This window comes from Tupaia chinensis, unplaced genomic scaffold, assembly GCF_000334495.1.
Source record: "Tupaia chinensis unplaced genomic scaffold, TupChi_1.0 Scaffold000024_1, whole genome shotgun sequence".
NCBI classification, from domain to species: Eukaryota; Metazoa; Chordata; class Mammalia; order Scandentia; family Tupaiidae; genus Tupaia; species Tupaia belangeri.
This window is the reverse complement of record NW_006159454.1, coordinates 691,775-701,947: the sequence shown is the minus strand read 5'-3', so window position 1 is coordinate 701,947 and position 10,173 is coordinate 691,775. Positions and strand designations below refer to the sequence as shown.

General features: G+C 60.7%; 1 protein-coding gene across 1 annotated transcript in view; it reads right to left on the bottom strand.

Moving 5' to 3' along the window:
- PPIL2 (peptidylprolyl isomerase like 2) overlaps window positions 1–10,173 on the bottom strand; it is a gene marked incomplete at its 5' end in the record, with an annotated part of 39,497 nt that overhangs the window by 16,509 nt on the left and 12,815 nt on the right. Inside the window, 6 exon segments of the mRNA XM_014586751.2 lie at window positions 203–309; window positions 847–922; window positions 2,774–2,934; window positions 4,631–4,706; window positions 5,881–5,970; window positions 6,755–6,846. Coding sequence (XP_014442237.2) covers window positions 203–309; window positions 847–922; window positions 2,774–2,934; window positions 4,631–4,706; window positions 5,881–5,970; window positions 6,755–6,846 — 602 coding nt within the window.

Genomic DNA, 10,173 nt, shown 5'->3' with positions numbered 1-10,173 from the left:
CCCCGGGGGGGCGCACCCTCCCGCGGAGGCGGCCGGAGCCGGCCGCAGAACCCAAGGCCTCGGTCAGGGCTGGCCTGGCAGGATGAGGAAGGACCCGGACCTGGGCGACAGGACCCCCACAGCTAACGGACCTGCGGGCAGGCATGGGGCCCCCGCTCCCCCAGGGACCCCCGAGCTGTCCGCGCGGCCAGGAGCCACCCACCAGGTCACAGTGTAGCTCCAGGTTGAGGTCGCCCCTGCTGGTGTGCAGCCGCACGTAACCCTTCTTCCTCACGTACTGGTAGCGCAGCACGTCCTCTTCGATGACGGCTGCGAACAGGCCAGGCTGCTCACCCGCCCGGACTGGGCCCACCGCCGCACGCGCAGGCTCAGCGCCAGACCAGACCGGCCGGGCCAAGGGCTGCCCCGGGGACCCGGGGCGCGGGGGCCGGGGGTCTCAGCAATTCCAGGGCAGATGGTGGCAACGCCTGGACGCAGGAGGGTGGGCAGCGTGGGGGCAGCAGGACTGGGGGCTCAGGTGACAGTGGGGGCCATGGACAGGCCGAGGACACGGGGCAGTGGGGCTGAAGATAGCCCTGGTGCTGGAGGACCAGGGTCGGGGTGGCCAGGGCAGGTGACCACAGGGACACAGAACCTCAAGGCAGGGCTGCGGCAATATGGCAGGGGTGGGGCCGGGGACCAGGACACGTGGCAGCCCGCCACCACACGAGCCCACCCTCAGGAGGCCCTTGGGTTGCCAGAGACCAGAGACCAGGAGGAACAGGCAGGGCCATGGCGCGTGCTCCAGGACGGCAGGTAGGGGAGGCCCTTCCCTGCACCGGGGACCGCGGAGGCCGGGGCAGCTACCTGCTTCGTGCGTGGTCTCGGGGACCATGGCGGTGGAGGTGAAGGATGCGCTGACCTTCCCCGTGGAGTAGTGCGCCTGCAAGAGCCACGCACATCAACAGGGCCGGGCCTGCCTCACCCTCCCCGCCGGCGCCTCGCCTCCAGGAAGGCTGCCCTGACCACCACCCTTGGGGCCCAGACAGGGTGCCGCAAGGCCCAGAAGCCAGGGCTGCAGTGACATGGAGCGGAGAGAGGCCAAAGCCTGGCCCCACGGCAGGGTCAGCCTGCTCAGAAGCCGGGGCCCGACTCCACTGGGTGCCAGAACTCCCAGTGATAAGTCAGCCCTGGAATTAAACCACCACGCAGGACGGCCCCTGCCCAGGTGGGAACATGAGTGACTATGCTGCTTTCTCCGTTTTGTTTTTTTGCTTTTTTTTTTTGGAGAGGTTTTCGCTATAGGGTGCGTGCGCTTGCCAGGAAGACAGAGACAGAGAGACAGAAAGCGAGAAATCACCCCCCAGGGGGGATGGCCACGCTGCAGTCCCTTCTCCTCCATTCTCCTCTCGGGATCCTGGGCACGCACACACATGCGCCCGGTGTGAGTTTTAAGCCACCGGGTCCAGGACGTGAACCGCAGTCGACTACGTGGGAGTCAGCGACATAGCCATTACGCCAACTGCTGATCCCGCCCTCCTACTTTTCTTTAAGAGACTTTTGCTATAGGCCATGTGTACTCGCAGGAGAGACAGAGATAGATGGAGACAGAAGGAGAAACCACCCTCCTCCCCGGGGAAGGGATAGCGATGCTTAATCCCTTCTTCTCTCGGGATCCTGTGCATGCACACACACCTTGAAGCATGAGCTTCAAGCCACCCAGTCCGGGACTCGAACCGCAGTCGGCCGTGTGAAAGTCCTTACCCACTATGCCACCTGCTGGCCCCACGTGTTTCTCTCTGAAGGTTTCGATTTTCCCAGAGAGCACGCCATCTCTAACCGGGGGAAAACCTCCAGCACCTTCTACATCTTTATCCTAAAGAACGGGTCTTCCTTCAGCAGGGAAGACCCGAGCGCTGAGCGCCGTGGTGTGTGAGGAATACGGATGACAACACTGCCTTGTTCTTTCTTTGTTGTTTTTAAGAATTATTTTAATTTAACTTTACTAGTTATTTGTTTTAATTTGACCAGAGAAAGACAGAGAGAAAAAGTGAGAAAGCAAGCTGCCAGGTCCGAGACTCGAACCGCGGTCAGCCATGTAGGAGTCCAGCGTCCTTAACTACCACACCATCTGCTGGCTCCCACGCTGCCTTGTTCTTATTTCCAGAGGCTTCTTTAAGGGAGGACCTGCCTGCCCCATGCTCTGCACCTCCTGGCTCCAGCTCACATGTACTGCCCAAGGAGGGGACAGAGGGCAGCCCAGGGCCCAGCAGCCCGGGCACAAGCCCTCACACCGTCCCTGAGCACGGGCCTCAGCGAGCGAGCAGGACGGCCCAAGTGGGTGGCCCCGAGCACCCCGCACTGCCAGCCCTGCTCAGCACAGCCCTGAAATGCCCCCATCTCATCCTATTTCCGCTCTAAGCACCAACTGGCCAATGATCCAGAGCTGGGGAGCCCCCGCACACTCTGAGGCAGCTGTGTACAAGGTACAAGCGAAGCCACCAGAACTGCCAGAGCCACCAGGCGGCTCCAGCCACCAACACGTCCACAAGCTCAGGCTGGCGCCAGAACATGAAGTGAACTCCCTAGGGCCACCGCCCCACAGAGCTGACCTCCTGTGCCCAGAGAGGCCTGCACGCCCTCCTTCTCGCCTGCCCAAAGCCAGGCCAACACAGGACATCCCCAACAACGGGGCGTCCCCACCCCCACCACGGTCCCCAGGAGCCCCTTCCCCGGGACCACGCCGAGGTGGGATCCCCATGAGCCAGGTGGGGTGACGGAGCCGCCCACTCACGGCGTTCAGCTTGTCCACTTTCTTCTTCTCCGGGACCTTCATGGTGGCCGCCAGGATCTCGTCCCCTTTGAACTCCTTGTAGAGCTCCTGCAGGGTCTCCCGGGTCTCGGTGTTGGTGTTTTTCAGATAGTAAGACGGGTCCTGTTTGGCCTTTTCTTCATCTACGAGACAGCGCCCCGGCCCTGAGCAGCGGAGCCCCAACTACATCCCCAGGGGCACGCGATGGGGACAGGAGTCCAGGGCCGACCGCAGCATCAACTCGGGCGGGCCAGCTCAGGTGCTCAGCCGTGCGGGGACTGGCCCAGAGAGGGGCTGGAGCAGAGGGGACAGGGGCAGGGTTAACTTCCATTTTCTTCATTCAATTCATCTGTACTTTTTTGTCTGTTTGTTTCGTAGTCGCCAGAGACAAACAGAGCCAGAGAGAGGGCGTATGAGAAATCACCCCCGGGGGGGACGGCCACACCACAGTCCCTTCTACATTCCCCTCTTGGGATTTGGGGCGTGCATCCACACAAGCTACCAGATCCGGGACTTGAACCATGGCCAGCGGTGTGGCAATCCAGCACCTTAACCACCACGCCACCTGCAGGCCCCTATCTGTATATTCTAATCTTCGTACAAGGCAGGTTTTGCTTTTGTGATTTTAAGATTCCTTTATGTAAAATATTAGCAGCATCTGGGATTTTCTGGGTGCGAAATGGGCTGAGAGCCAAAATTCACCCCGGGGGCAGGGTCAGCACCCAGCGTGCATCTCGAGCCACCAGGTCCGGGACTGGAACTACGCACATCATGCGGGAGTCCAGCAATGTAACCATCACACCATCAGCTGGTCCCCGCCCCACATTCTACTGGGGTCGCACATGGTCACTGCCCAGTAGCCAGGGTGCTGTCCCCTGTGCGGAACCCACTGATCCCAAGCACAGGCCCTGCTGGCACCTCTGAGGCAGAGGGAGGTCGCGAGTGAGCCAGCCAGGCCTCCCTCCCCCACGACCTGCTCACCAGCAGTGCGGGCTGGCCCGAGGGAGAGAGGGACGAAGGGCCCCGCGGGCCACGGGCACAGGTCTGCGGCGACACCCCCACCAGCCCGCCCTGGACAGAGCCGTGATGGGTGGGAAGCCAGGGAGGCGCGCAGCCCACGGGCTGAGGAAGGGCCAGTGCAGAGGGCCTGGGTGGGCGGAGACCCGGCCCCACTGTCCCCGCACGGCTGTCGGCTCTGACACTTCTGAGCCCTGGAGGCTGAAGGTGGGTTCAAGCCCATCCAGGCTGGAGCCAGGCCCTCGCACTCCCTGGCCCCAGGAAGGCGAGTGCTCTGCCAGGAAGGGTCTGTTCTGTGTTCTTGGTTTTAGTTTTGCCAGAGGGCATGTGTGCTCGCCAGGGCGAAAGGGGAAGGGGGAACGAATCCCCCAGCGACGTGGAGTCACGTCAGTCCGCTCTCCATTTCCCCGCCCTGCCAGGAGGTTGGACACGCGTGCACACGAGTCTGTGTTCTGGCCTTCAGTGTGTTAAAGAGCGCGTGCGCGTACTGGGGGGAGACGCAGGGAGGGAGGGAAGCAGGAAAGCACCCCAGGAGGAATGGCCGTGCCACAGTCCCTCCTCCAGCTCCTCTTAGGATTTTGGGCACACGCCTGCCTGAGTGTTCCTCAAATTCCTACCACGCAGTTGGCCGTGTGGGGTCCAGCACCTTAACCACCGTGCCGCCTGCTGGCTCAGCCCGGTGTGCTTTTCCAGTCCAGACTTGAACCACGTGATCGGCCACGTGAGCTCCGGCTCCCCTAAGCCCAGGCCACGCGGCCAGCCCAGGGAGCACGTCTCTATTGCTCAGACCCCCTCCGCAGACCAGGCCCCGGTCACACATACCTGGGTCTATCACCTTCATGTTATTCTTCACGTGAAAGAAGTTGGAGACGTTGAACTTGTCCAGATTGGTGGGGTCCTGCGGCAAAGCGGAAAGCACAACCGTGAGCCCGCGCCACGGCAGCCCCAGCCTGCGGCCCGCCGCCCGTACCCAGCAGGGGGTGGGAGAGTGGGCGCCGTGCTGAGCGCCGGGGGTTAACAGGATGGAGGGGTGCTCCGCCCCGGGGAGGGTGCCTAGTAGGCGTGGTCTGGGGACAGGCCAGCAGGCTGTCTGCTCACACCAGGTCTGCTCCCCCGGAGCCCCACAGCCTCGGAGCATCCCTGCTGTTCAGTCACCACGGGAAGCCCCAAGTTATGGCTGAGGGAAGTGGGCAGCCAAGGGCGGGACACGCCACCAGGGGGCGCTAACTGCGCCCACGGGCCTGCCCAGGCCACAGCTCCACCCAGGCCCTACCCTACTGTGCTTTCTCCCTGTCTTTTTAAAAGTTTGCCACAGGGCACACGCACTTGCCAGAGAGATACAGAGAGGGCGAGAGAGCGAGCGAGAAAGAGAAAGCACTCCTGTGGGGGCTGACCACGCTGCCCGCTGCTGGTCACCGTCTCGCCAACGCCCACTTCATGACCATCAGGGTGACCGGCCACGTCGATGCCTAGGTGGCGGCCTGCTGACCACGGTGTGGGTATGGTTGGTGAGGACGGTGACCAGCACCGAGCATTGGCATTTACCTGCGAAGGCGCACACGGGGAGGCCGTCCCCCTGCGGGCCGTGAGCACCCCGTGAAGACTGCTACGCTCCCTGCTCAGGGCTCTGGTCACACACACATGCCCAGCACGCTTTCCCTGCTACCGGGTGCGGGACTTGAACTGCACAGCCAGCCACGTGGAATCCAGCCACCTTACCCACCACACTGGCCCCACCCTGCTTTTCTAAGTGGAAATCATTACCAGTTCACCCTCAGTTCTCTGACACCTACAGACATGCCCTGGCCAGACACTGGGCAAAGGCCCCCAAGGCAGAGCCGGCCTGCAGCGCCGCCGCTCCAGCGCCAGAGACGGCCTTGGGCAGAGCTGGGCCTGGGCACGGGGCAGGGCCCCGGAGGAGGAAACGTGGGTGCCCGACAGAGGTGGCCCATGCCAGGCCCAGTGGCCAAGGTCACCGAGGGGCAGCTGGGGCACCCGGCAGGGTCACCGGGAGAACACAGGCTGGGCCCACAGAGGCTGCGGGAGGCGCCCCCTGCGGGAAGGGGACGCACCTGCAGGGTGATGATGTCCTGCCGGGTGAAGGGCTCGTCGGTCAGCAGGTCTCGTAAGTTCTTGGCCTTGATGTTCAGCTCCTCCACGGCCTGCAGTGCGAGGGGGCAGTGTCACGGCGCCCACCTCAACCCTGCACGGCCGGCCGGGCCATGGCAGCCGCTGAGAGGTGAGGAGATGGAGGCAGACGGCGTGGGGTCTGCACGGCCCACAGCAGCAGCCATGAAGGGCGGGCCTGCACTCGGCCCTCTGAGCACGTCCCGGGAAGCTGGCGGCGCCTGCCTCGCAGACCAGCGCTCGGGCGGAGAGCCACTCACCCCGCACTCCTGTCCCCCGGCACTCCCTCACAACGGCCCAAGCCCCAGGAGGGCAGTGAATGAGCACCTTGACCCCGTCCTTGGGGACCAGCGGTCGGGTAGTGCCCTCGCTCCATGGGGGGCTCACCACACCTGCTCTGGGAGGACACTGCCCCCAGAGGCTGAACCCCACAGATGTCCAAGCTCCCCTGGCACGTGGGCCTGCACCCCACACCCCCGAACAGGACAGTGGGTAGAAGCCGCTGCCACCCTCTCGCTGCACCCTCGAGACGGCTCCCTCCCAGGGTCCGTGCCTGGTGCTCTCCTCCCAGCCCTGGGCCTGGTCTCGGCACAGCCTCCCTCGCCTGGTCTGTGCCGAACCCTGCTCAGCGGCCAGAAGCACCTGGACTTCGGGTCTGGGGGCCATGGAAGGCCCCTCCCCACGGCCTCGGCTGGTCGGAAACAGGAAGGTTTCCCAGCCAGAGCCCCGGCAGGACCCCGCCATGCTGGGAGCCGCGTGGGACTGGCGGCACCCCCAGAGCACACGCCTGAGGCCTCCCGGCCGGGGGCGAGAACCCACCTCGTAGGCATAGACGTTGCCGGTCGTCTTGATGGCCACGATATGAGTGTTGTTGGTGAAGACGGTGAACAGCACCGGACAATGGTATTTATCTGGAAAGGCACACAGGGAGGCGTCGCCCACACGCCGTGCGCACCCCGTGAAGACCACGGGGGCCAGGGCAGCTGACACATCGGCCGAGGTCAGAAAAGGGGAGACGGACCCCACCCCACTGCCCAGAGCTGAAGGACGGCAGCCGCTCAAGGCCCTCCCCACTGCACCATTAGTAGACTGCTACTTGGAACCAGCAGGGGGCGTGGTAGTTAAGGTGCTAGACTCCCGCATGGCTGACTGCGGTTCGAGCCCCAGACTTGGTAGCTTCAAACATACCGAGCACGTGTGCCCAAAATCCCAAGAGGAGAATGGAGGAGAAGGGACTCCCACATGCCATGCGCCCTGGGGGGTGATTTCTTGCTTTCTGTCTCTCTGGTAAGCATACACACCCTACAGCATAAATCTTTCACAAAAAAAAAAAAAGAAAGAAAGAAAGAAAGAAAGAAAAAAGAAAACTCCTACTTGGGACCAGCAGGAGCGTGGTGGTTAAGGCGCTGGACTCCCACATGGCTAACATGGTTTGAATCTCGGCCCAGCAGCTTGAAACTCACGCTGGGTGCGTGTGCGTGTGTGCCCAAAACTCCAAGAGACTGGAGAAGGGCCTGCAGCACGGCCACCCTCTCTGGGGGGAGTGATTTCTCGTTGTCTTTCTGTCTCTGTCTCTCTGGCGAGCACAGACACCCTAGAGCAAAAATCTCTCCCCCCAAAAATGAAGACTTCTACACATCCCGCAGGACCCAACCCATGCATCATCCTTCTCAGAGGAGCTGGCTGCACTGACCTCCAGCTCACACAGGGTGACCACCAGGACAGCCACGCCACCACCTCCTCCTCGTGAAGGTGGCCACAGTAAGACATGGCCTGTCCTCCTAGGGACCCGGCCTTGACGACTTCCTGCTCGCACCCCCGCAGCCACCCTGTTGGCTCTCGGAACCCCGGCCCCCTGCCCAGGTTACTGCAGTAAACGGTCTCCCTGCTCCAACAGTTTCTATGCTGGGGCTGGGGTCCCTGTCAGCCACGTCCCAACAAACTCCAAAAAAATAACCTGGGCAGGGGACTTGTAGATGAAGAGACTTAGAGGGACCAGCAGATGGTGTAAAGGTTACGGCGCTGGACTCCCAGAGTTGACCACGGTTCAAGCACTGAACCCAGAGGCTTGAAACACACCAGGCACGCCTGCATGCATGCCCAAAATCCGGAGAAGATGATGGAGAAGGGATTGCGGTGTAGCCATCCCCCTGGGAGTGATTTCTCGCTCTCTGTCTCTCCTTCTCTCCAGCAAGCGCACATGCCCTGTAGTAAAACTCTCTCTTAAAAAAGGAAAAAAAGGGAACCAGCAGTTGGCGTAATGGCTATGTCGCTGGACTCCCACATAGTTGACAGTGGTTCGTGTCCCGGACCCGGTGGCTTAAACTCACGCCGGGCGCATGTGTGTGCATGCCCAAGATCCTGAGAGGAGAATGGAGGAGAAGGGATTGCGGCGTGACCATCCCCCCTGGGGGGTGATTTCTCGCTTTCTGTCTCTCTGTCTCTCTCTGTCTGTCTGGTGAGCGCACGCGCCCTATAGCGAAAACCTCTCTCCAAAAAAAAAAAAAAGAGAGAGAGAAAGAGAGAGAATCAGAGACATTAGCCACACACATTTGTATAGACTTTTAAAAAATCCTGCCTTGGGGCAGCCCTGCAGCCCGGCGGTAGAAGGGGCCGGATTCCACATGGCCCGCTGCGGTCTGAACTCCAGCCCCAGCAGAGTAAAAACCACACCAGGCCTCAAATACCGACAGGACGGAGTACAGAGAAGGGTTGGCGGCATGAGCACGCCCTGCTAGGGCTGCTTTCACTCTTTCTCTCGTTCTCTCTCTGGCAAACGCAAATGCCCCTGGCAAAAAGAAAAAGAAAACAAATCCTGACTCAAAAACTGATAAACACAATGCTGCCCCCGGCCCCGGCTCCTTAAACATGCCGGTGCCTGCCAGGGTCTCGGGCTGCCTGGGGGCTGACTGCAGATGGAGACTCTACTGGAGAGATGTCTCTGCAGAGCTGTCTCTCTGCCCCTCTCACTCACTCATGAAGGAAACTTTATTATAAAGTATTTTTGGGGAGCCAGACCCATAGCCTGATGGCTAAGGAAGCTGACTGTCATGTGGCCAAGCACATGGTTCGAGTCCTGGCCCCAGGCCTTGACTCACACACCAGAAGCATGTGTGTTCCTACCCTGGAAAGGAGGGAGGGGGAGGGGAAGCGACTGCAGTGTGGCCACAGCCCCTGGGAGGGAGTGGAAGGCCTCTCTGGCAAAAAAAGAAAATTAAAAAAAAAAAAAAAACAGAGGGGCCAGCAGATGGAATAGCAATTATTCACTGGACTTCCGCACGGTCAACTGCAGTCTGAGTCGGACTTGAGGGGCTTGAAAATCAGACCAGGTGCGTGTGCGTGCGTGCCCAAGATTCCTAGGAGAATGGAGAAGAGGCGGCGGCGTGCCCCCCCCCCGCTGATTTCTCTCTCTCTCCCTCATTGTCTGTCTGTCTGTCTCTCTTACAATCACATGGGCCCTAACACCAAAACCTCTTAAAAGAAAAGAAAGAAAAAGAAGGATCAGCAGATGGCACAATGGTTACGTCATTGGACTCCCCCATAGTCAACAGAGGAAATTCAAGTCCTGGACCCAGCTGCTTGAAACCGACGCCGTGTGCGTGCGTGCGTGTGGGGGGTGGTGTGTGTGTGTGTGCATGTGCCCAAAATCCTGAGGAGAATGGAGGAGAAAGGATTACAGCATGGCCATCCTCGTGGGGGGTGATCTCTCGCTTTCTCTACATCTCTCTGGTGAGTACGAGCACCCTATAGCAAAAATCTTTCTCTCAAAAAAAAAAAATGTAATGCCCTGGACCCCTAAGAGAAACCGCGTGACATCTTCGTGCAGATCAAAGGCTAGGGTCCGGCTTGATCAGAAGGGAGTGGCCCAGGTGAGGCAGCACAGGGGGAGGGGGCGACAGCACCACACCAGAGCCACATGGGAGGCCCGGGTTCAGATCTTGGGGCAACCTGAACACGCCAGTGCACGTGGCATCAGGACCCTGTCGAGAGTACGTGTGTGTCACTCCCACATGAAAGAAATCAAATAACTTGGAGACCGGCAAATGGCGTAATGGTTACGTCGCTGGACTCCCATGTAGTTGACCGGGACTTAAGGATTTCAGTTCTGGACCTGGCAGCTTGACATTCACGTGGGGAGACCAGCAGTTAGCGTAATGGCTATGTTGCTGAAATTCAATGTAGCCGACCACGGTTTGAGTCCCAGACCCGGTGGCTTAAACTCATGCCGGGCGTGTGTG